The following is a 27548-nucleotide window of genomic DNA, read 5'->3' on the forward strand; positions in this document are numbered from 1 at the left end:
GTTTTCTGCTGCTCCAGAGACTAGGACCCAGAGCAATGGATGCAAGCTACAGGAAAAGGGATTCCACCTCAACATTAGGAGGAACTTCCTGACAGTAAGGGCTGTTCAACAGTGGAACACACTTCCTCGGAGTGTAGTGGAGGCTGGATGGCCATCTGAAGGGGATGCTTTGATCTGGATTTCCTGCATGGCAGGGGGTTGGACTGGATGGCCCTTGCGGTCTCTTCCAGCTCTATGATTCTATGAAACTGAAGTCTCACTATATCAGAAGACCCAGCTTTGAGAATCCCCTTGCCCTCACTCTGAGAAATCCTCTCTGAAGCAACAGATTCACAAAATTCTGATGATAATGTATCAGCAAAGGAAATCTCATATACGTACAGTCTGAAGGATCTGACTGGTTTTCAGACTGTAAGACCTTTAAACAAGCATTATTTAGATATTGTAGTTTTACATGCACTTCCCAACCAGTGCTGTTCCCACATTGAGTGACACCCGGTGTGGAGGGTGGCACTTCCAGGGGTGGGGCTTCTGGTCCCAGACTTCCTGTGGGCTTTCTGGGGTGGGGCACCCGAAAAAGCCTCCAAGTAGCACAAACAACACCCGGGGGGGGGAGACAACCTGGTGTCACCCCCTCTTCTTGGATGTCACTACACACACTGCACCCCCCCAGTGATGCTACTGTTCCCAACTAAGATCAGGACCAGAGTAACACACTTTAGGTAGGGCCAGTCTGTTTTTCTGCATCCACTCCACAACTCTGTAGCTATTTCCCTTGTCCTGCTCTTGCACTAGTGATAGAGGCAGCTGGATGTTTCATGCAGAAGAACATTATTTATCCAAGGACGGACTAGGCTGGTCCCTTAAGCATTAGGAAAATACTTTTAAAGCCATCTTTAAAAAAAAAAAAAAGGACAGGTTTGCACATGCCAATTCCTGTGTGTAGATACAAATTTAGAAAGTATTGAAATTCAAACAGAAATACATACCACCATAATAGAGAAGACTAATCATATACCTTCCAGCTTGGCAGGGATGGTCTCTGTCGTCCCACATCTTCTGATGCTGTTAAGATATTCCAGTTTCAGTCTCCTCCTGCTGTTTTCCCTCTTTATTCTCAGTTTACCTCAGTTTCTGCAAACTGAGTCCAAATTCAAAAGTAGTTTGTAACCAATTAAGTCAGCAAGAGGTAAGAGACATGAACTGGTTGGAACTTTCCCTTCCTAGCAGGGTCTGACAAAAGCAAACTGTTGCTGTCTCTCTTAGCATGTGTGTTTTTCCTTATTAATAACTTTTGCCATTTTACACACACTCTGATGTTACTTGGCCACAGTGGCGTCTCTAGGGCTGGTGTCACCCATTGCAGTAACTCATGGTGTCACCCCACCCCATTGACCTCCTCCCATACCACATCATACAGAATCCTTAGTATTTTTTGTACTAATAATTCCCATCTATCACTGAACCATAGTTGTGACATAAGCAACAGTGACATAAGCAACTAGCAAAATTAAAATTACATCTTTAAATTACAATATCACATGCACGCATTTCCTCAGTTCTTTAGGATATCAAAAATAAACTGTTAACATGGAACATTGCAAGCCTTTAAAAAAAATCTGCAACTTGTTAAAAAAAAAACTGATAAAAGCAAGCAACTCTGATGAAATTAACACTCCTTCCCTCCATCTCTCCCATCTCTCTCACTCCCAGGCTTGCTGGCTGTCTGCTGGCACTGCCTCCTGGGCAGAGAGGCTGTTAAGCAGTGGCCAGGAGCAAAAACCAGGTTTAAATCCATGGGTTGCTTCTCAGGACGTTATAAGACAAGGGAAATTGGAAGTATAATCCAATGGCAATCCGAACGCAATCATGGGTTTTAACGTTACTGCGTGATAGACTACCACACGCAATTTCAGGCAATAGGAAGTCAGTCCGAACACAATCATGAATTAAATTCTTTATTACGGTCAAAGACCAGCATCAATATAAAATATAACATTAAAAATAAAATAGTACACATAAAAAGATTGCTTGACATAAAAATCTGCCAACTAGAAATGTAAATAATTCATTTCCGTTACATTTAAGATAGCTTCATTTAAAATAAAATAACGTGGGTTTCATGTTATTGCGTGAGAGGTGATCACACGCAATTTCAGGCAATGGCAAACTATTTTCGGGCAATGGGAAGTCAGTTCGAATGCAATTCGAATTCACATAAATTTGCTGAACTAGCGAATTCACGTGAATGCGTTCTGGCCCCACTTTCTTTTCATTCGAAATTAAGAGAAATTCCTCCTGTGTTATAAACTCCTCACAAAGTTCCCGCGAAAGTCTCAAAGCACAGGGATGAGGATGGGCAGGGGAAGCAAACAAAATAAAACAAGCCTCTTCTCCAGCCCCCACCCCTAGGAAGGAAGGGGTGATTGATCCCTGTCTATTTATTGCCAGAGCCCTCCCTCCAGTCATTCTCCCACTCCCCCTTCTCATAGTTTTTTGTGGGTTTTTGGGGCTATGTGGCCATGTTCTAGTAGAGTTTCTTTCTGACGTTTTGCCAGCATCTGTGGCTGGCATCTCAGTTTGCATTTTGGAGAAGAAAAAAAAGGTGACCAAAAAGAGGTAGGAAAGGGCTTCGTATGCTGCTCTTGAAGGGCTAGATTTTGTCTCTATTGTGCCTTTGCAACTTTTTTTGCATCCTTGGCCTCCACACACCCCCTCCCCTCTCCTTCCCTCCAACAGAGGATTGATGCTTAAAGTGTGTGCCACCCCTCCCTGTCACTCCCCTCCCCTCCCATATGCCTACTTGTCCTGGCCATTCAAGGGCTCTTCTTCTTTAGGCAACCCAGGTTTTCCTACAAGCATGCCTATTACAAATGCAGCCCTGCTTCCTTGCATCTCCTTTCTCTCCCACTCAGCTCCAGCTCCAGCCACCTCCCCTTTCCCCCTGGCTTCCAGTGAGAGAGAGAGAGAGAGAGACTCTTCTTGCTCACTGAAGTGACTACATGGAAGGAGAGTGCCTTCTTCACCCACTGAGCTACCCTTCCCCACATTCCTTGGATGTTTGAAAGGCTGTGGTGTCACTACCACCCCCCCCCCCTTAGGGTGTCACCTGTTGTGATCCGCATCCCCTGCACCCCACTAGGAACACTACTGCTTGGCCATACAGGTAACATCAGTGAAATGTTGGATGGTATGTAACCAGGTGACATGTAAGCTGGCAAAGTGTGTTGTCCAAGTGCTGGTTGTTGATGGGCACCTTCAAGGTCTCTACACTCCTATCTTATGGTTCTTTACCTTTAAACAGTGGTGTATTGTATTTTTATTTTTTGTTTTTTGATATGTAGGCCTTCATCTGGGCAGTCCTAACAGTGACTCCACCAAAGGAGACCAAAAACTTTCATGGCTATCTATATTTTTAACAAAAGCTAGAAGTTTTCATCTCCACCAAGAGCAAAACTTGTCTATTCAGGAAGAAGTTACTTTAATATATATGGGGTTACAATAAGGGTGTGTGTGTGCCTGCCTGTCTTCAAGTTGCTTGTCTACTTATGGCAACTCCATGAACTTCATAGGGTTTTCCTAGGCAAGGAATACTCGGAAGTGGTTTTGCCACTTCCTTACTCTGAAATATAGCCCACAAAACCTGGTATTATTGGAGGTTCCCATCCAAATACTAACCAGCACTGACCCTGTGTAGCTTCCAAGATCATATGATCTGGTACCTTTATGGTATTTAGGCCCCTCACAATACGGGTAATTCTTGATAATACATAGTTTCTGGGAAAATGGGGAAAGTGCAGTTAAACTCAGGGCTCATCTACACAGGTAAAATAAAATGCTCTCACCCGTCCTCACAGCAAACTGTCTTCATGACACAAAGCCAAATCCCCAGTTTAAGTGTGGATTGTCTTCATGACATAAGGCCAGTTCTGCACTGAATCCATCCTGTCCCACCCTTAAAACAGTTTTTAAAAAGTTACCTTTTGCTCCAGTTATTGCAGGAAAACCCAGAGCATTATGTAGTCATATGGGGCAGCTTTCTGCCCAAACATCCCCATGTAATTGATGCTGGGCACTTTGCTTCTGACCATAGAGGGAACCACTCATGCCAGCAGTGGCAGCACCAGGCAACACAGTAGGGATATGTGTGTAGACAGTCACCCAGCATTGCTACAGAGTGCAGAGGTTACAGGGAAATCTAGGGCAGCCCTGGGAGCAGAATACTCCAAAACAGCCCAGAATATTCTGGTCAATGTAGACAACTCCTCAGAGGGAAGTCCAAGGGTAGTGACACATGATGTCATAGTCTCTGTTTATCAAAATGTCCCAGGCTTCAACCCTGTGATCCCTGGTGCATTACATCAGTTTCTTGGACTGTTTAGTCTTTATGGAGGATAGTCCTCTTTTAAACTAGGATACACAGCTATCCTAGGACAGACTGGTCCTGCCAAATATATTCATTAGAGATTCAGGTCTCAAGTAAGTTCTTATTCACCTTTTCCTAGTAGGTGGAAATTTGTGACTTCTTCATAGATATGTTCTGACATTTGTACAGCCAGATCTATTGTGATCCTCTTTATCTAGCTTTAAAATTCTTGCTGCAGTCTAATACATTCATCCAGAATTGTAATGAAAGCTATGACTATAATGAAAGGAGGTGTGTGTATGTGAATATTCCTCCTAGAAAAACCCATCTTTGGGATTGTAATAAGAGCTTTTCAAATGTATTTTTAAAATATGAGTTTGACCTATATAACTAAGCTATAGGTAGGTAGGTAGGTAGGTAGGTAGGTAGGTAGGTAGGTAGGTAGATAGGTAGATAGTGTATCTACAGGAGACATGAAAAGTTAATCCTTGTAAACATTTTGTTAGTAAAGCTTCTCAAGAGGAACTAATCCAACTACTGCACTAAAAATGTCAATTTGTATTGTGCATATGAAAGAGGCAAAAATTCTTTCCTTCTTTGTGCTCGTGGATTTATTCTTTTTCCAAATCTCTATATTTCAACTTTACAAAGTGATCATACTGATATTTATAAAATATGTACAGAAAATTGCCACAGCAGCCATTCCACCCTTTATTGTCTGTTGGGCTCATAAACCAAAAACCACAACAAAAATATGCTTCTTCTGCCTCAGGAGGGAAAATGTGGGGAGAGGAATATGGAGTTTTCTGTTGAAAAATATAAAGATTTCAAAGTCTGCAAGCAAATATGTACAAGTTCCAAGACCAAACATTATCTGTAGAGTCATTTTGAAAATACAGAGGCTGCTGCAAGATTCATATTCTCTCAAAGTTCCATATGTTACAATGATTGATAAGAGATATGTACATTGATCTCCATAGTCCATACACTTAGTAAGAATGCACAACTCAGAGGGCTTTATATTCACTGGTGTTTATGAAAGAGTGGCAGGAACAGTTCTAGATTTGCTGCTCCATATTTTACTGGTACAAAAAGATGCCTTTGAAATATAATCTAAATCTTGCAAAGGTTCAGAAACACAGAAAACAGACTTCAGAAAGAAAGGGGGGAAAGAGGAGAGGAAATTCCTAATTTTTTGAGGCTTTCATAATTTACATACAATGGTCTAAATCCAACTGCTGGTCCCAGCTAGAACAGACTTATTGAACCAACTGAAGAATGGTAAATTAATGTTTATCTAAATCATACTGCTTCAATGGGCTTATTCTAGGTGGTTCCAGTAATTTGATATAGGTCCCTCAAGAGATTTCAGAACACAAAGAACCTAGACTAGACAGTTTTATACCCAGCTGGAAGAAACTCTGTGAACTGCCTGCTTGCCTGCCCACCCACCCACTCTTTCAGAATAAAGATACAAAGTGGATTTCTTTGCTCATACTTCCCAGCAAACCCTAGGTAAGAAGGAACGGTATGATATGCAAAGACCATGAGTACTGTTCTGCCTACTGTTTAAGGGTCAAACTAGTCATTAATGTAAAAGTGTATTACCTGTGATTAACAGGTTTTCCCTCCGCCAATATGATTTTCTTTGAGAAACTAGACTTGCATGCTTATCCTCAAATGACTAATGACAAAAAAGTATAACAAATATAGGTGAGAACAATTAATAAGACATGACAAATAGACATTTTTCACCACTTGAAGGATCATATCCTTGATACATGCTGAATTAGGTCTCTGGTTTGGCCCTGAGTTCTGCCTTTGCACTTTCATTATAGCTTTTGCTTATCAGCCAAAACCTATTGTGCAAAAGCAAACGCAAATATTGGTGAAACAGCAACAAGCATGCATATTATTGGAAAAGGCAATAATTTATCAACTGTTTTATTTTATTTTATTTTGATAGATGGGGGTGAAAAGAGGGCCTCTGCACATTGCTGAAATTATGGGACCTTAGAACTACAGCCAAAATTTCCTTAGTTGCAAGATGCACTGAAGGGTAAGAAGGGCTTCTGGCTCATTTCCTTGCCTTTCCGTTTGCTATTTTAGTTATACAGTGAAGTGACAAAAGAGAAGTCTGAAGTCCAAAATCCTCCTACATCACTTCTGTCTGAATAAGGAGGTCTCTTTCCAGCCCATTTTTGAAGAAAAGTGGAAAGGTGTGAAAATACAGCTCAAATGGTGCATATTAGTGAAATGTTCTTGACAAAAGAGCATTATGCATAGGTTGCTGATTGTTAGCTATGTAGAATATAATGATTTCACTATCTATACACTCTAATGCATTCATATTTCTGTAAAGACATATTCATTTGCACACACAGAAGTATAATGGAAACAGACTCACTGAAAGCAGGTTGTTGTTTTTTAATCTTATTTGCACCCACAGTCGTAGTCTGCAATTTCCTTCTTTGTATTCAGATGTGTCTCACTTCTGTTGACAACTTTTCCTGGTAAGCAAAATTTCAATCCTGAGTGGCCTCTTGCAACATCTAATATTCTGTGTATAAAATTGTTGCTGGGAAATGCTGATTCCCAATGTCATCTTTGATGCAGACATCATGTCTGATTTTGGCCACACAAATACATACCTTTGAGTCAAATGGAGACAGGTATATGCAAAATTGAAAGCACTGAAATAGTTTGACCCCAGCCTTGACCTAACCAGTCAGTTTTCCCCCATCAACAATCACCAACATCCAGTAGCCTAAAGGACATTTTATTTCATTTTTATGTGTACAAATGGGCAGGCAGGATTTTTACCTGTTTCTTTGGGTAACAGAATTCTCCTGACAAAACTGAGTGCCCAAGAAGAGAGGGGAGATGACTTGCCAGAGCCCTTACACAAGTACCACTGCACTGATGCGCAGATATCTCATAGGTATATGATGGATAGCATGTCCATTTCTGGAGATGTGAAGGTGAAGACAGATGCAGGTATTTGACCAAAGGAACGCTTGCACAAAGGCTTACAGAATGTGTGCCAGTTATTACAGAGGGAGATTACATAAATTGTATAGCTAAAAATCTGCGAAGAGGAATGCTACACTCGGCACACTTGTCTGTATGTGGCATGCAACATCTGTGCATATGAAGATAATTGAATGAGAGAATCTTATGGACCACAAACCCTGTGGAGAGCCCATTTCTATTTCCTGGTCCCAATATGTGACAGATCACTGAAGGTCAAACTGTCCATAGCCTATGCAGGTGACACTTGGCTGGAAGAAACAGAAGATACCTCAGTCTTGCTTTGGGAAACAGTAGATGAAACATCATCATCCCCAAAGGGATTCTTGCCACAGCAGATTGTGGTGATCATGCAATTACGGAACTGGAAAGAGAAAGAGAGAGAAAAGAACAAAGATGCCCTGAAACAATTTGTGCAAATTCCACAGTGAAGGAAACTCAGCACTCAGCTCTCAGCTCTGGTACAAAGCAGTGGGTCTCTGCATGCCTCATTGGGCTGTCAACTATAGGCATATTAACCTTCATCAGAAAGATGCAATTGCTGAGAAGCAACTTTGATGACCAGGATGTCATTCCAAGAAACTCTAAACAGGAGATTAGGATGGACTTTCACATCCAATTGGACATTGGATTGGTTAGAAAAGATTGCTGTTGGCTGACACAAAGATTTATCAGCAGAGCCATATTGACATTCAAAACTGGAGCAGCAGAAAGCTGCAAATTAGGACTGTGATACCTTCTAGAGCTGGCCTGATGATGCAAGAAAGGAATATGCCAGGTTTAATTTCAGAGAAGCTGGAGCTGAAACCTATTTGGACATCAGTAGCCAAAGGGGATTTTTCTTTTTCTAATTCGGGGGGGAGAGGATCACTCACCTGCTTGTTCATGAGGACATAGATGATAGGATTATAGAGGGATGAACTCTTTGAGAAGAAGGCAGGCACTGACATGAGTGTAGCAGAGAAGTCTGCCCCTTTGTTGGTGAAGATCCAGAATGCCACCACTGCATACGGGGTCCAGGCAAGGAGGAATCCCAGCACCATCAAGATCACCATGCGGGTAACTTCTTTCTCTGCCTTCTGAGTGCTGGCAGACTCCTGCTGCTGAGCAGCTGCCTGAGGAAGGAAAAGACAGCAGTGGGTCAAGCAGATTCTCTCAAACCCAGTAGCTCTGGTGTGATTTATACATTACCATCACAATGAGACAGAGCTGAGCTGTTGCCATCATCACTTGTCATTATATTATACATTGCTAGTGGTCTTTCATCAGAAAAAGAAAACAGCAGGTTTTCTGGCAACTACAAGCTGGTCCAAGTATCTACTTCATGAGAAAGCAAATATTGTGGCTGATCTCCTAATTCCTCCTTCCCATCCCAGTTGCCACTTGCTTGGCCTATTAGGATCTCCTCCCCGCCCCCCGTCCTCCAAGCATGGGGAATCCACCCAAGAATTTTCATATCATAAATATCTTAATAGAATATGGTCAGGGGTACTTGCAGAAAAATCATCTAGTCATTGCCCTATGACAAGAGAAGAAATAAAGAAGTAGCAGAACTTGATAGCAACTTGTTATTCATTTTAATGTATTTTCAAAAACTCAGTGTTGGAAGACAGATATCTGACTAGTCAATTGAATTTTTGCCATAAAAGATATTGATATATTATAGAAGTAGAACAACGAATAATAGGCATTACATATGGACAGAGAGAGAGCTAGATGGATATATTATTTTATAGGTGATGTGATAAAATATGTACATGACCACTCTTGACACATTATTCTAACTACAGTGAGCCCTTGGTATTCACCGGGGGTTGGTTCCAAGACACCACAAACATTTTTCATTTCTTCTCATTTTACACCCCACTCTTCTGCCACAAAAGCTCTCAGAGCAGCTTACAAATTGTTAATTGGACAGTTCCCTGCCTTCAGGCTTATCATCTCAATAAAACATGACACAAAAGGAGAAGGGAATGGCAATGGGGAAGGGAATCAGGTCCAGCAGATACTGCTGGTTCTTCTCTCCCTCCAAGGCCACCTCTGTGGATACCAAAATCTGTGGATGCTCAAGTCCCATTATATACCATGGCATACTAAAATGGTGCCCCTTATATAAAATGGCAAAATCAAGGTTTGCTTTTTGGATTTTGAAGGGGGGAAATATTTTCAAGCTATGAATGGTTGAATCCATGGATGCAGAATACAGAGTTGATACAGAAGGTCAACTGTATATTGTTAATTTTGGGAGTAAGGTGGTAGAGCTGGATTTTTTTATGATTGTTGAATTCTAAAAAGAAATAAAATTAATTAAAATAAGGAGGAAAAGGGAGCAAACTTGAGGAGTCAAATTCTCCGAGCAGTCTATACCACAATGAGGCTCAGGTGCCTATTGCCTACTTCCAGTGGCCAAGCAACTGTTCTGAGATATTAGCTCATTTAGTACAAAATGAATGAATTGGGTTTTACAGGAAAATGAGTATGCATCATAGCTCAAATTAAAAAGCAACAGCAATTTGGAAACCCTTATATACGTATATGCTGTTTCCAATTGCTGTTGTTAAGTGCTGTCAAGTTGACTTCAACTTAAAGCATTATTGTCTTTTCTAGTGAGTAATGTTTTCTCATTTTATGGCCAACCATGACAGTCTCAGCAGCCATCTTGGCTTCTAGGGACAGTTCTGGTCTGATTTGCTTTAGGAGCCATTAATTTGTCTTTTTAGCAGTTCACAGTATCCATAGAACTATACCACAATGAGGCTCCAGCACCACATTTCAAATTATTTCAATTTTTTCCTCTCAGCATTCTTCACTGTTTAGCTTTCACAACCATTCATAGAAATTGGAAATACGATGACATAGACAATCCTAACTTTACTATTCAATGATATAGCTTGGCACTTCAAGATCTTGTCTTGTTCCTTCAAAAGTATCCTTCCCAGTCCTAGTCTTCTACTGGTTTCTTGACTGCAGTCTCCATTGTGATAAATTATTGAGCCAAGATATAGGAAATCTTGAACTATTCCAATGTTTTCATTGTCTACTTTAAAGTTATGTAAATAATCTATGGTCGTTATTTTTTATTTCTTAGTGCTCAGCTGCAATCCCCTCTTTCCACTTTCTTCCTTGACTTTCTTGAGCAGTCATTCCAAGCCTTTGCTATTTTCTGTTAATAGTATGATTTTACCTGCATATTTTAAATTGTTGCAATTTTCATACCTATGTTCTCCAAGTCTAACCATGCTTTACATATAAAATGTTCAGCAACAGTCAGGGTGATAAAATGCATTCTTGCCTGACCCCATTGCCAGTTTTGGAAACCATTTTTCCTCCATATTCTGTCTTCATAGTAGCCTCTTATCCTAAGTACAGGTTACACATCAGGATAATCAAATGTTATGACACACCCTTTTCATTAAGAGCCATCCCAAGTTTTTCATGATCTGCACAATCAAGTGTTTTGCTATAATCTATATAGCACAGGTTGATTTTCTCTGGTGCATTCCATTATCCAATGTATATTTGCAATATGATTCCTCTAGTATAGTGGTCCCCAAACAGTGCCCTTTAAGAGATTTTGGACTTCAGTTCCCAGAAGCTTCAGAAATGTTGGCCAATAGTCTGGGATTCTGGGAGCTGAAGTCCAAAATCCCTTAAAGAGCACAGTTTGGGGACCAATGCCTAGTACATCTTCCTTTCTTGAGGACTAGAATGTATATCAAGTGTTTCCAATCTGTGGTCTATTGTTTTGTTTTCCATATTTATTGTCAGATTTTATTTAAAACTAGATCTTGTCTCTATAGATTGAAGCAGCTCTACTGTATGCAGGGGCGTCACTGGGGGTGGGGGTGGGAGTGCAGACTGCACCAGGTGACAGCCCAGAAGCATGGTGCCTTCCATTAATGTTCTGCCATGGTTGTTTGCCTGAGCAGCCACACCAGACCGTAAACAAGCTATCTGGAGGCTTCAACACCACCACTCCAAGGAGGAATTCTCCTTGTCTCTGTGCACAAGCCATTGAATAGTTGCATTCAGGGTTCTGACTCTATTTCTGTCCCCTTTTTTACTTTTGGTTGTTTTATGTCCTTAACTGCTTGAAGAATTTCATCTGTCATCCTTTAAGGTTAATCTTTCTTTTTGGCAACAGATGGTGACTTTTTGCTTTTCATTTTTATTTTATTTTTTTATTTTTATTTTTTTTTTGTTTCTATGCTGTCTTTGTCCCAGGAAAGGACCCAAGGCAGCTTACATTCCTCCCTGACAATGTCTCTGGCTTCAGTCCAGAGTTCTTCAGGCTCATGGTCCATTAGGCTTAATAGTGCTAAATAGTGTTTAATAGTACAAATCTATTTTTCACATTATTTTTAACTTCTACAGGGATGTTCTTCATGTTGTGTTTTGGCATGATGGCTGGTTTAGTGTCCTTTTGTAGCTTTATTCTAATTTTTGATATTAGTAGTTCATGCTCCGTACACTATCAGCTCCTTGTCTTGTTTTTGCAGAGAGAATGTTGCTCCTTCATTTTCTGCTTCCAGTTATGTGATCTATTTGATTTCTGTTTTGGCCATCAGCTGATGTCCATGTTGCTTCTTGGATTGTTTGAAGAATGTGTTTGTGATGAAAAAACTGTTGGCCTCACAAAATTCAGTCAGTCTGTCTCCTGTTTCATTTCTTGATCCTAAGACAATTTTTTCCTGCAATCTATTCTTCTTCTCTGTTACCTATTTTTGCATTCCAGTCGCCTATGATTAAGAAGAATTTCCAATTATGCATATTAAAAATAACTTTGGGTCTTGTTTCTTTAGAATTCTTCCCTGCTCTCCTCTTTTACAGAACACAGATATAATCTGGATGTTCATAGCACAAAAATCATGCCTGGCTCATCTTGTCACACACACACACACACACACACACACACACACACACGTAGTCAAAGTCCAGTATGCACTTCATTCATCAATTCTTTAGTCCTGGCTTCACCACCACCCCATGTCTTCAATCTGTAAAAAGATACATTACCTCTCGGACTTTGCATATGAGCCGCCCATAGGAAAAGAAGATGATAACCACAGGGATAACAAAGTGGATGAGAAACATATAGAGGACGTAGGACTCATTGTGGTAATCAGGGTTGAGAGTATAATAGTCTGGACCACACGAACACTGCATTCCCTCAGGTATATACCTGTCAAGCAAAAGAGCAGATTTTTATTTTTACATAAAATATTTTATTTTACAGTAAAACCTCTGGATCAAGACAGGTGGCATTGGCTTAGGACCCAGTACATGGCAAAATAAGCAATGAAGCTGCTACCTAGGCAGCCTTTCCCTAGTGAAACATCAGGGATTTCAAGAGAAGAAAACAATGAGTTAAATCTGACAACTTTTCTCAGAGCATCTTCATACATCTTTAAGTTGCTGGCAACTACATTTTAGGTTCCTTCCTGTGTGCAGTCTCTGAAGTCATTTTCAGATAAGAAAAAGGTGACAGAAGTTTCCATAAGCCTAACAATTGTCTATGGAAATTTCTATGTATTCTCAACTGAAAACAATAGCTGTAACATGACCCTAGTTTTTTTGGAGGAGCTCCCAAATGATCCTGAGCTGAGGCTCTTTTGCACTACAAAGTTATAGTGCTATGATTCCACTTTAACTGCCATAGCACTTTCCAAATGAAATCCTGGAATCTGCAATTTGGGGAAGTTTGTATATAATTCTCAGCCAGAGAGCTTTAGTATTTCACCAAACTATAAACCCTGGGATTCTAAAGCTCTCTGGCTGAGAATTCTATACAAACTTCCCTAAAATGAAGCAATGGATGTTGAAGTGAAACCATAGTGCTATAACTGTGTAGTGTGAAAGGACCTCTTCTCTCAATGTGTTTCATCTACCACCCTTTAGTGAAAGGTGGGAATTGTGTGATCCACAGATTGCATACAGCCCTTGAAGGCCTTCCATATGGCCCCAGTTGCCTTACAGATTTCCCAAGACCTCTCGGTGTTTAAAAAAAAATGGACAAAAACAAGGGAATTCGTGCCTCCACAAAACTCTGAGGATATCTGACCATATAAAGGCTGTTTCCTCCCACACCGTTTCTGAGGCCAGTGGATTTTTTAGAACAGACATTGGGTTGGGGAACAACTGAGTGTTGCCCACAGGTTGGAAAATGAGGTACAAAGCCTTCCATCCACTCCACCAAATGCATCTCATGGTAGCAACTTCTTTCTTTCTTTAAAAGGTGCTACAAGATCTCTCTACATTTGATCCTTCAAAATGGTTTGCCAGTGTTTTAATCTGAGTTTGGACCCTTGCTTTTGGTATGTAGTATTTTCTAGTACTTCAATTGATTAAGAACCAGAGCATTCTGGCCCATATTCACTGTAGGCCAGGAGGTGACTCTGGTGCAAAGCACCGGCCTGTATACGTGCTAGGTTTGCCTCGGGGCATCCTTTACAGACGCCCCACAACCCTAGCATGTACCTGCGGCGTTGTAATGGTGGCACCCAACCCATTTTGGAGCTCCTTTCGCCTTTACACAGCTGTGCCAATGACACAAAAGAGAAAGGGGCTGAGCGGCCCCTTTCTCTGCCTCCCCAAGGACACCCCTTTCCAGGCCCTGGGGAAGCGGCATTTTGCCGCTTCCCCAAGGCCAGGAAAAGCGGCGGATCGGAGCTTCCGGGGATGCCACTGTGGCAGCTCAGGCCCAAATCTGTCGGGGAAAGGGGCGGTCTGTATCCCGCCAATAGATCTTTTGTGGATGATTGCTTATCTGGTGCCTGCTTCCTACAGATTCACACACCCATAAAGTCTGCATCTGTAGAACTCTTCACCTCCATGCACCATTCTATTGTTTGTTTGAAAGGTGGTACCCATTTCATCTTTTTGCTCTCCCCTACCCCCATGCATGTATATTTGTGCGCATGGTTTAAACTGCAGACACTGCTCAAATGCTTTTCTCTCCCCATCCCATTGACTAACATGTGCTTTGCAAACATATGAAATGTGCCCATTTTTTCATGCATTATGACACCTTTCTCAAATTTATGTTTATCCAAAATGTAGGAGGGAGCTACTTCCTATCAAGTAAGCTCATTTTCTGCTCACCCTAAAGCAAGCAGGTAGCATACTGGATATAATATTTAATAAACTAATCTGTTAATTTGATTCATTAAAACTTTTGATTATAAAAATTTTCTTCCAAATTAATCAGGCAATGTTTTGTTTTGGTTTTTTGGTTTTTTAAAAAAATACATTTAATATAAATGCTTACAAAAACTACAGATGGCATCAAAGAATCTTTTTTCTAAGATGTCACATGCTAGGCTACATGCAAAAAAAAACTTTTTTCCCTTAGAAATATTATTTTACCTCTCATGCAAATATGTTACATAAATCAAGTAGAAGTTATATGATTAATTCATCAATTTTGAAAAACTAGGTTGCAGCCCTAGGGGATATTATTCAACCTGAGTGAACATTGCCATGTTTAAGCAAGAGACCAATACATGTCTTCTCCAGGGATCTGATGTGTCCCAGTGCCAATGTCATAGAAACAATACAATGGCCAATATGTAGGTTTCCCTGGAAGGAGGTGACAACTGAGATGAACATGTTTGCTCTGAGCTGGCATGTTGCACTAGGATGTGTAACATCAGTTTATTTTGACACTTGCTATTCCCCACTGGGGACTAACAATTTACTGTAATCTCTCTGCACAGCTGGGTGTGTGGCTGGACTTGTCAGATACCTGCTCATTTCGTGGCAAGCAAAATGGGGAAGGGTGGTGGGGGACAAAGATTTCTTGTATTCTTCAGGGCACCTCTGAACTCTAGGAAAGAAGTAGGCAACCTGTCACTTTCTAGGTGCACTCAGCTACAAATCCCATCATCCCTGATCATCTGAAACTGAGGTGAATTGAAGTTTAAGTCTAAATCATCTGGAGGGCATCAGGTTTCTTTCTGCTGCTCTAATGTCTGGTAGTTGCTCCTGGTGAAGCAAAACAAGGGATAAGTAAATCTGGGATCCAAGTGCCCATTTGTTGGGACCTTGCACCAATATCTTTCAAAAGCAAAGGGCCAAACCAGATATTACTTGAATGGCATGATTAGGAAGTATGGGCTGAGTTTGTTTGTTTGCTTCTACAAATCCCAGGATGCCACAGCATTGAGCTATGGCAGTTAAAGTGATGTAATATTGCATTATTTCTGCAGTGCAGATTAAACCACTGTCACATCGTGATGGATGTGGATAGCGTAGGCAACACAAGACAAGTTGGAATGCCTAGCCATGGTATCATGGGTGGGCATCTGTGTTTGTGTAACCTTCCAGGTGTTGTTGAACTGCATCTCCAAATTCGAGTGGTTAAGACGCTGACTCTGTTCACTGCAAGATCGGCAGGTTGGCAGTTCAAGGCCCAAGTGTCACATGATGGGGCTGCTCCCATCACTAGTCCCAGTGTCTGCCAACCTAGCAGTTCGAAAGCATACAAATGCGAGTAGATAAATAGGTACCACTTCGGTGGGAAGGTAAACACCTTTCTGTGCAATCATGCTCGCCACATAACTACAAAGTAGTCTCTGACAATGTTGGCTCTTTGGCTTAGTAACAGAGATAAGCACTGCCCCTTATCTTGTCAGTGGAGAATACCTTTACCTAGCATGGCATACTTAGAAATTATGGGAGTCTCAGCTCAACAACTCTGCCTCCCCATGCCATGGATCAGAAGAGAGATTTCGGTATCCCATGACCACCTGTCAAGGCAACTTTGTAGGTACTATGACCATCCCAGAGCCCCACTCCACCCATGAACTAGAAAATTGCTCCCTTATAAGCCTCCAGGAGAGGATGTTCTCTATTTTAAAAAGGTGGACCCACAAATATTTAAAGCTTTGTTTAAAACAAAACTAGAAAGTGACTTTGAACTCTGGTTATGTTTTCCTACCTTTGAATCTGTTTTTGAGGGGTACATTCTCCATCAGTTCCAGTCACTGGTCCCAAACTCCAGACCTTACCTACCTGAACCTTAAGAAATCTTTGCTTGCATTTTTAGTTTTTTCCTACATGACTGCACAGGTGTCTTAAAGCAGGAACCCCTTGGAGATTAATTAATATGGCTGCAGCAGCCCCATTGCACTTCACATGATTAAATCCTTTTCAGAAAAATGACAAACAGCAGGTTCATCCACAAGTCTACTTGCTGCTCTTTAATCCAGTGCTGAAGCATGAAGCAAGCTAATTTGCTACAAGCATTCTCCTTGCTGATGAGGTCTATAAAAATATTCTTTTAAAGTTTTTTTAAACATCATATTTTAACCAAATCTTCACTATGTATATGTAAATACATTTAGGTTGTGCATATGCTATTGTAATTTGAAGGTATAATTTTAATTTTGCTAGTTATTTATGTCATAGCTATTACCACATTCAGTGGTACATGGGGATTATGATTTACAACGACCATAGTCTGTATAGTGTGAAATGAGAGGATGACACCATGAGTTATGGCATGGGATGACACCAACCCTAGTGACACCACTGCTGCCAGCACTGGCTTCAGGTAACTGTGGCATTTTTCATCACTGTAGAGAAGCCGCAATATGTTTGATAGATTTGTATGAATCATAGCTTTGGTAGGAGTGGTAGGGATAATGTCAGGCTTCGGCTGTGAAAGATTCAAGTGCACACACCCTGCCACCACCAGCTAAAGAGTCTGTTCCCTTTTGAGATCAGATCCATTCTCCTCCAAATAGATACAACTCAAAAATGGAGCTGACACCCCACATTTGCCAATTCCCACATCTTCCTGCTGGCTCACTTTTCCCTACACCTTCCCTTCTTTGGGGAAGGGTAACAGGGAGCAAGACACCCTCTGTGTGGTTATAAGCCCTCCCCACTGCCTGTCAGTACAGGGGGGAAGGATGAAGCAATGGAAGACATGCTTCGCCAATTTAAGCTTTAGAAGCACAGAGACATTCAAAAAAAGGTCTCAAGCAGAACTCATTACTCATTGTTTCCTTTCTTAAAAAATAGGTTTGTTACTAATACATCACTTTTTAGTTACATTTTAAACAGTGTTATCTTTAAAAAGCATACTTAATAGATCCTAATCTCTCCCCCCCCCCCAAAAAAAGCAACACTTTAGAAGCAGCAAGTTAACATTAATAGGTATATCAAAAAGAGAGTAACATCACTGCAAGCAGTTACCATCCTTTTAACAAAAAGCAATGTTATTATGCCCCCCATTCTCCTAAAAAGATATAATACATTCTTTTCCAGCCCTACACTCACACAAAACAGCAGCATAACTTTACTTATCGTAAGCTACCACCAGCATTTCCTGGATTTTCTTCTAGTAAGTATAAAGACCATGAAAAGGGGGTAATTATAAGGTGAATTAGAAACAACGCTTTTGAAGCCTAGCTGCAAAATCCTACTGTCAAGGGCTCACTTCAGGTATTTGTAACACAGCGTATAATAATAGCAGTGCATGCCAGGCACTTATGTACTCTTACTTTCCACTTGTCCATACAGAAGAAGCTTGTTGTTCTCAACAGTGTTGAAACTCTGTGGAAATTACAATTGTAAGCCTGTATGCCAGGAGTGCAATAAGATTTACCACAGATGGAGGGATTCTCAGAAATGGCTACCAATTGTGTATTTCTAAGTATCACTATTTACCAGAAAGAGGTAATGGCTCAGCTGGGATCCAAAAAACTACAAAACTATTCTCATATGACCAAGGGAGATTGGAGATTGCATTTCTTGAACAGCAGGGCCCCAATGTCATGTGGAAAACTGTTCTTGAAGTCAGCATTCCAGAAGAGTTTGTGAGAAAACACAAACATCTGCTGTTCAAAGGGGGGAGAGGGAGAGGAAGTAAAAACTCCCGCTAGATATGTGAAAACCAAGTAGTTCTGGGGTCCTGAATCTTGTGTATAGGAGAAAACATTTTCAATGTGAACCAGTGTGACAGCTGAAAATACACTTTGCTGGCTCAGGCCTTGGATCTCACAAAATAAATGGGGGCAGACTTAAATATTTTGGTGGTGAAAGTCTATGGATGGGCTGAACAGACAGCTCTTTGTGCAGAAAAATAACTATATTTAAATATGGGAAGCAATGTTTGGGAACCATGCCCTATGAAGGAGAGGCTTACGGAGCTGGGTATATTCAGCCTGAAGAAGAGATGGTTAAGGGGTGACATGGTAGCCATATTTAAATATTTGAAGGGATGTCATATTGAGGATGAAGCAAACTTGTTTTCTGCTTCTCCATAGACTAGGCAATGGATTCAAGATACAGGAAAAGAGATTCCACCTAGGTATTTAGAAGACTGTCCTTAGAACTGTTTGACAGTGGAATGTACTGCCTTGGAATGTGGCAGAATCTGCTTCTTTGCAGGTTTATAAACAGAGTCTGGATGGCCATCTGTCAGGCATGCTTTGATTGTGTACAGTGTGCCCTTGCCTTATGCGGGGGATCCATTCTGATCCCCCGCACACTCCAGACTGGAGCATGGCTTTGGTGTGGCTTCTGGACTTTTAGGACGCATGCATCATTGAAACACCATACCTCCACTGTGACTCGAAGCAGCTTTATTTTGGGTGTCTGTAACAGGCCTATAAGAGCTGTACAACAAAGAAATAGACTGCCCTGGGAGGTGATGGACTTGCCTTATTTGGAGGTCTTTTAACAGAGCTTAGAGGGCCATCTTTCAGGAATTCTTTAGTTCTGACATCTTGCATGATAGGGGATTGAACTACATGGCCCTTGAGGTCACTTCCTTGGCATTGAATTATAACCAAGAAAATTGAGACAGTACAAGCCTTCTATCACTGTGTTCCTCCAATACAACTTATACCCCAAGTTCCCAACCCCTTTCTAGTTCTGGGGTTCAGAAGCAAATGGCAATGGGGTCCACATCCCATATGGACACTCTCAGCTTCCACATGTGGAAACCCAATGGATTTGAAAACTATCCACCATATAGAGATCTATTCAGTGGCTCAGTACTGATAAACAGGCTCTTTCAATTGTGCAGCAGTTGGGGTGTGTGTGTGTGTGTGTGTGTGTGTGTGTGTGTGTGTGTGTGCCCATGTCTGTGTGTCTTGGCATGCCTAAAATAGATGCCCTCTGTATGCTCATACATGCATGCATACACAAGTGCGCCTTGGGTTCTCCAGAGAAGAAAGCAGCTGCTAAATGGACCACAGCAGGTGGAACATGACACCAGACAATTGCTGTACAAGCAGCCAGTATTTCCACTAAACACACAAGGGGTGTGTTACAGGGGATCTCTTCTCTGCCACCCTATTCCTTTGCTTATTGGCTTGCTCAAACTGCAAGATCCTCAGTTCACAAGGATCAGAATGAATTGTGACAAATCTCTATGACAACTTCTATCCCAGGTCCTATTTTTCATTGGTCAACTTAATCCTTATTCTCAATGTATGAATGAACATGCCCTCCAGGGCACTGAACCTATTGGGATCAGAATTTTGGACAGCTTCTTTAAAGTCTGATGTAATTGTGTGAGAACCCAAGCCTCCACTCTTTGGCACAATCTTATGTAGGATTCTGCTGTTCCTGGTTAAAAGCAAAACAAAGTCAGTCATCTGTTTTGAATCCTGTTTAGAGATCTGAGCAGACCTAGCTTTAAATCTCTCTGAGGAAGGCCTTAGATGGCATGATGGGCCAAAACATGTTAGGTTATGTACTTCCTTCCTTCCTTTGATGTTCTAAGACTTGTTCTCTTATTTGTTCTGTCCTCTGAAGGATGCTTGCCAGACTTTTTTTGTTAGTTTGTTTCATTTTGTTTTTGTTGTCAATGGTTATACTGGAAATGATGCCTCTTACTAGAAATGCTTCCACTGTTTTCCAGAACAGAAATTATATGGAAATAGTCAGATGCTGGAATCATCTGTTGATTGAGTAGTCATACTAGTAGGTCCCATAATTAATTGGCAAGGGGAAGGTGGTTCCCATCTGTGTAACGTTTGCAAAATTGCTATGCAATACATTCCAATTTACTAATTATTATACAAATACACAAAAACTGCACTTACAGTCTGCATGTACAGTCATTCCAGAACTGAGACCAATCACCTTTCATATCTGCTGTTGTACACCACATGGGGATGACACTAAGCAAAACCAATCAGATCTTGATGACTAGTTGGATTTGAAGACAGTGCAACAGGGTAGCTATGCTATTGCTAGTAAATGCACCAAGTTTTCTTACCTGGACCAACCAAAGAGAGGTGGAGCTGCACAAGAGAAGGACATAAACCAAGTAAAAGCAATGCCTAACAAGGCATGAGTGGCAGAGAAGCGGAAGTTGCCCATGGGCTTACAGACGACGATATAACGCTCTATGGCTAGGACAACCAGCGACCAGAGGGCAACCTGACCTGCAAGCAGTAAGGGGGAGAGGAAAAACAAACAAAGCTATGTAATACAAATTGGTTGGATATGAAAGGTATAGCAGCCTTTTCTAATCTCAAATCCCCAGATGCTTTTTGAGGTGCAGTTCCCATTATTCCCAGCTACAATAAGTAATTGTCAGGGATTGCGGACACTATAGTCCAACAACATCTAGGAACTCAGGATTAGTAACAGACTGGTCTCTGAAGAAATGCCTAATCCAAGACATTTTAAATTAGTGGAGAAGCATGATATGCTTATTCTAGATAGGAGGCTTATAGCTCATCTCTGTTAAGAGCTCTGAATCCATATTCAGCAGTTAGATGTTCTACACAACAACTGAGATGCATGGTGATATAAAGGCCACCGAAAGCCATTTATGGCACTGATGAAATGTCAACAGTGTTGCAAGTATTATCAACCTTTGGTTTTACACATGAGCATATGAGTCTATTAATCTCATGATCAGAAGTAATCAAAACTTAGAGGATTATCTGAGCCTAGCCTGGGTCATAAGCTTGTAAATGCCTGCTGCATGTAATCACCCAATGATAAGTTAAGTACATAGGGTTTCATGTAGGAAAAGCAGCTATTGCTTTTAATCTAGTCTACCTTTTTCACTTCTCACCCAAAATAAAATATGATTTTTCATAGACAATGTTCTCATTTACATCATTAAACAAAAATGTTCCCTAATGAACCACTGCCATATAGCGTGGGAGGGTGGGGGGTCTTCCCCACTGTAAAGTGGCCTTATAGGATTTCATGTTATATTGTGAACATATGCATACCTTGTGCTTTGAGTTCATCATTTGTGCACATCCATTTTGTTTTTGTCATCTAATTCTGCCAGGACTTTACTATCAACTTTTGGAACATTCTCATGATGGAGAGAATGATAATTTATCTTCATTTATAAATTTATAAATAACTCATTTATTTTAAAGCAGCAGTAAATGATATGAGGCTGGGCTGGATGCATATCAGGAAATACTGAAAAGTCATGGCAGCATATCCATGAGAGTGCCGACACTTTCTTAACTCAAAGTGTACAATTTTGTCAGAAAATGTACCCTAATTCTGCATTGGTAAATAGAAGCTTTGTTATTTCCAGATGAGAATATGTCTGCTTCAACTCCACCATGTCGGTTCTTTTCATTTTGGTTTGGCCTCTCTTTCTTTGAAATTATAACTTTTCTCCCACCAAACCCCTGTTAAAGCACTTAACATGCAACATGGAGACTAGTTGAAGGTAGCTTTTTAATTACATGGAGAAGTTTGGATTGTTTATACAACAGGAGAATAAAAATAATAGACACTGATCCTGAATGTAAAATAAACCTTATAAAAAGAAAGATGGGCATGGCATTAATCACAGGACAACTTAATTTCTGCTCTAGATTCTGGTTTGGCACTGCAGTTCAGTAACTATTGATCTTAGAAAAGGCAGTTAGTTGCCTTTGCTTTGAAATCCTGCATCCCGGAAAACAAAAGCTAGCCATGCTACTGCACAGTCTACACCAGTCTTACAATAATCTATGTCTGCCATGTGGGTAGCTGGTTAGCAGGGAGTGCAGTGTCTCAAGTATCTTCAAGTGAGTGTGTGGCACAAATGGGTAGAACCATTCAGATGAATTCCCCCAGGTTCAAACAACTAATACTGTATTGTATTTTTGCATTACTAGATCCTCTTTGAAATGCTCCTGAAAACTATCTTTCTAACTGGACACAGACTTTTCTCTTAATATAGGAATAGAAGCACTTTCCTGTGTGACAGGGATAGGGAACCCCAGGACCTGGAACTGAAGCCAGCCCCCCAGGGCTCCCAATCCAACCCTCTGATTAAGTCTGTTGAAGTTTATACCCCATTCACTGTACAAGTTTCCCTTCCTCATTCTAAAATGTTAAAAGCCCTCTTAGAGTCTTATGTTGGTATTTTTGGTCTCACCTTGTTGCCTGAAGGCCTACTCACCCCTGGAATGTGGTCTTTGAGACAGGGATGAAAAGATAGTTAAAAAAATATTTGAATGAATGACCACAGAGAGAGTTTCTCAAGAATCTTCACAATTCAGAACTTGCTTTTCTCCCCCTCCCCCCCAAAAAGGTGGGTCTTTTATACAGATTTTTTGTGTTTGTATACATAGCACACTGTTTTCTGTACAAAAAAGCCATGTGTGTTTTTCATGCCAAATAAGTCCTGAACTGTGAACAGTTATTGACATCCACCTCCACTGGTGGGGCAATAGTGATGTTGTTCCTTCACTCAGTTTGATGGAGCTTTATGGTATCTTGTCCTGCTCCACAATCTGTTCAGGATTAACATTGCAGGAACCACATCCCATAACCATCCTGGCAACCCTACTATCACTAGAGGTGCTACAAAATGTCTGCTGCATTCAGCTTAGACATGAGCTTCACAGGTATGACAGGACTTGCCCAAAATACTTCTTCAACTCAGATTAAAATCTTTTTTTATTATTATTTAGTATTTTTGAAATTTTACATGCTCAGATTAAAATCTAAAATGGAGAAGACTTCCTGTTTTAACTCTGTTTTGTAGGACTGTGTCCCAGAAAACTGCTGCTAGGAGGTAAATACCCTCCTCTTTGGGAAATCTTCTTAACCCAAGGAGTGCACACATTCCTTGCCTTTGACACTAGCTTTTCCAGTCATAGCCTTTGAAAGCACTGCCTATGTCATTAAATGGTTAACTATTTGCACACAGATTATAACAACAGGGAGCTCCTGTCCTCTCTGAATACAACTACATTTGACACAAGACATCTACATTGAACATATTCTGAAGAAGTTTTTATTTTATTTTATTATTTAAAAGGAGCTGCAAAATGGTGGAATATTATTCTCCTACTGTGTTTCCAATGCAGGTTTCCCAATAAAATTGTCCCTCCACCTTCCAAAGCTACTGGTGGATTTTTGTGTAGGGAAGCACATATGTGTCATATGGATACTGTATGTTTTCTCCCACAGGACAAATAACAGTTTGTATGAGAGGGCAAATTTAGTTGAAAACACCATATAGAGCGAAGACTTTCAAAACTATTCCTCCAGAGCTGGCATGTTGACTTACACTTCCCTTCTAGGAAACTAATTTGGCTGTTTTTTTAATCTGTTAGGTCATACTGCTGTTGATTTTTCCATGCTCTCTAAATCCTGCCATTTTCTCCCAGCCTGTCTACCACTGACATTCCCCTGCTTCAGTTGTGCCATCTATGGAGTTTATCACATTGCTAAAAAAAGTGCGACTTACTGCTGCCATTTTCAATTTGAATTTGGGATACATCCAGATATTATCACATGCATTTTGCTTCCAATGCCACTGGCCAGGTGAATCCCAGCTAACCTCCAGGCTCAACTAGCCAATTTGCAAAGCCGGGAGCTTCCTGGTTTTGAAGAGTCTGGCTGAGCTCAGATTCTAGCTGGAAGTTAGCTGGACTGCACTCGGCCGGTGGAATCAGTGGCAAAATGCATGCAAAAATATCCAGATGTATCCTGAATTTGAATTGAAAATGGCAGCAGTAAGTCGCAGTTTTTAGCAATGCAATAAACTCTTATATTTGCCTTGTCCTCTGAAACAGAATATGGAAAATGTTATCCTTCTTCCTTGAATGGCATGAATTCTTGTGCAAAAGACAAGTATATGAATTCTTTCTAGACCCGTGACTACCTAGTGTTTTACTGTGGATCACTTGTAAAAATAACATATTTCTTAGGGCATACCCATATTATTACATTTATATTGTCTGGTTGTGCTTCAGTTTTGCGTTAATGTGGATTGAGCACATGGTTTACAGCTTCTCAAAGAAATTAACACACTTCTACCAAGATTTTCTTTCATTTTTTAAAAAAACAATCTCTAGCAGTTTTAAAAAGAAATGTTAGTAAATTCATTATTTGTATTATTCTGACATACAAATACCTTTTGTATATGAGGACACAATGGAAAACACTAAAAAATCTTTATGGAAAAGGGGGGGTATTATTTTCTTGTAAGTCACACAACTATAGCACAAGCCAGTTTGGTCATGCACAGAGCTTGGAAAAGTTGTTATTTGCACTACAGACATCTCCAGCCAGCATGACCATGGCCATGAGAGAGAACTCAGTGCAGATTCAAGCCTCCAATGCACGTGGATTTGAGAATGGTGTTGTCAAATCATAAGAAGCATCCATGTCTCTAGAGTTGTCTTTATGTAGTGGGAAGGACTACACTACACCAGCTGTGTCCTTTCAGCACCCCTTTTGGAGATGTGTCCAGCAGAATAAGAAGTGACATTTTTCATCTATCTGAGCATTAGGCAAAAAGTGAGGAAATGGGCAGTATATGAGATCCTTCTCGAGCAGAGGGAATGACAAAACAGACACGGTGCATATTTTAGTTAGGACAGAGGTTTTAATTTATCATTGGCAAATTTGTTTTCAGCTGAAGAATTCCCTATTGTCCATCCATGTGCCTCTCTAAACTTTTACAGATATTTTATGACATCTACATAGAAAAGGTGTGTGCATCCTATGTGACAGAAATCATGAAGATTTCCCTGTCCTTCAATATATAACACTGATTAAGACCTTGGTGAATTATATTAAGATCTTTGGGTGATGCTGGCATGACCACACCAGTAATGGCCTTCATTCCATGTATCCAAACAGTACTTCATTTGCCTTTGACTCTCAAAAAAGGTGCAAAATCTGCCAAAGGAGAAGTAAAGATTCAGCATTAGGGAGTGTGTGTTATCTGCCAAGGATGGGATGGTGATGTAGCATACAGGGCTCCATGAAGAAATGGTGCTTATGAGAATGCTTGGGAACTTGCAGCACAGAGAAACATCTAAACAGCATTTTACAGCCTTACCAAAGGACAGGATCTCAGTTAAACAAATCAGCTTTATGCTCTTGAACTAGATTCTAGAGTCAGCATATGGTGGCATCCCTAATTATGAGTTTTGGATTCTTGGATTTGCCCTTGGCTACCTCTCTTTTAACTGATTGCACTAAACTCTTAACATCAAGAGTGCTTAAGCAAAGTATTCCTTGAAAGCAGGAAGGGCCTATGAAGTACAATGTTTGGTATTAGTTTCTCAGGAACAATGGTTTTCGTACTACGACCAAAAAAAAATTGTAATTTACAATACTGAAAATGCTACATTCAAACGCACAATGCCCTTTCACCAGATTTTCAGATTTGAGGACATACACATCCACTGCAGGCACAGATAGATGATAGATAGATAGATAGATAGATAGATAGATAGATAGATAGATAGATAGATAGATGATAGCAATGTTTTGCTAAATTGAGAAGTATTTGCTAAATTTAAAAAAACAATCCCAATTTTATTTTACAAATATAATGCATAAAATATTTATTTTGGATGGAAAGTGTTAATTCTAGTAGAAGAAAAATTATATTTTGTGAGCTTCAGCACTTGTACTTAAAACCAAAATAATAAATATATGAATGGTTGTTTTTGGTTTTGAAACTGAGTTGGAAGAGACCACAAGGGCCAGCCAGTCAAACCCCCTGCCATCTGGGAATATGAATCAAATGATGCTACTACTCGAGTTCCTGCATGGCAAGGGGCTGGACTGGATGGTCCTTGTGGTCTCTTCCAACTCTCTTATTCTATGATTCTATGAACCTGTGGGATGGTTTTATTCCATTAGAAATTATTACAATGTTCCGCTAGCATAATTGAGATACTCGTGGAGCTCAGTGGATCCCTTTCAGTCACTAGCCTAACCTAACCAGGGCTGTTTTTGAGAGCTGCTTGGAGGAAGAAATGGGGTTTAAATGGAATAAATCAGCAGTGAGCAAGTTATGACCCATTAGATGTCAGACTGCAGCTCCCAACAGCCAGCCCCAGCACAATCAAGAATAAGAGATTGTGCAGATTGCAGTCCCATAACAGCTGGACACAAGTTACCCACCTCTTCAATAAGTAAATAAGTGTATGTCATGATGATATATAAGGGTGAGTTACTTTTTTTACAGCTTTTGAAATATCAGTGATGAACTTATTGCATTAAACTTACAAAGATTGAAGGGCTTCTGAATGTTACTGTAGTGCCACAAGCATGGATCAACACTTTTCAGATCTGCAGGATGCCACCTGCTAGGTTAGAAGGGTGGCATAGTTTCCTTCTAATATTGCTCACTATTTTTTTCATAGATCTTACCTCCCAGTGTTGCAAAGAAGCCCTCAATGGCACAGCCGATGGGACCAAATATGAAGTAGCCATTCCAGGCTGTGTAGAAGGTGACGGTGAAGCCAAAACAGGCCATGAAGAGGTCCGCTACTGCGAGGTTAACCAGGATATAGTTGAGTGGCTGCCGTAGCTTCTTATGTTTGAAGGTCACAAGTAAGGTAAGGATGTTGATGGGCAGCCCGGTGGAAATGAGGAAGAAGATGTAACAGCACACAATTTTGTACTTCCAGGGTTCAGCTAGGTAATACTGGGGATATTCAAAGGGGCTCCGCACCAGCCCTGTTTTATTGGAAAGTGGCACATAGAAATTGGTGCCTTCCGTGCCATTCATGATTTGCTTATTTGATCAACTATTATACTGTTGTTGCACCTATTGTTCTTTTTTAAGCCAATGAAATTTGGGCTTGTTCCACCCCCCACCCAACCTTAGTTATTTTCCTAAAAATTGTCAAGAAAACAGCAAATCCCCTAAGGGAATGCAGGACTGGTGCGTCTGCCTTCATCTATG

General features: G+C 40.6%; 1 protein-coding gene across 1 annotated transcript; it reads right to left on the bottom strand.

Moving 5' to 3' along the window:
* Window positions 1–4780: 4780 nt before the first annotated feature.
* LOC149316061 (blue-sensitive opsin) lies at window positions 4781–27548 on the bottom strand. Its single transcript, XM_089514717.1, has 5 exons — window positions 27011–27548; window positions 20634–20802; window positions 12413–12578; window positions 8272–8511; window positions 4781–7760 (listed from the first exon to the last, which is right to left on the bottom strand). The coding sequence occupies exons 1-5, from the start codon at window positions 27369–27371 to the stop codon at window positions 7629–7631; spliced, it is 1068 nt and encodes a 355-aa protein (XP_089370843.1). The 5' UTR covers window positions 27372–27548; the 3' UTR covers window positions 4781–7628.

The sequence above is a fragment of the Sceloporus occidentalis genome, unplaced genomic scaffold (genome assembly GCF_023333645.1).
Source record: "Sceloporus occidentalis isolate IW3139 unplaced genomic scaffold, rSceOcc1.0.p SCAF_3, whole genome shotgun sequence".
In the NCBI taxonomy this organism is placed as follows: Eukaryota; Metazoa; Chordata; class Lepidosauria; order Squamata; family Phrynosomatidae; genus Sceloporus; species Sceloporus occidentalis.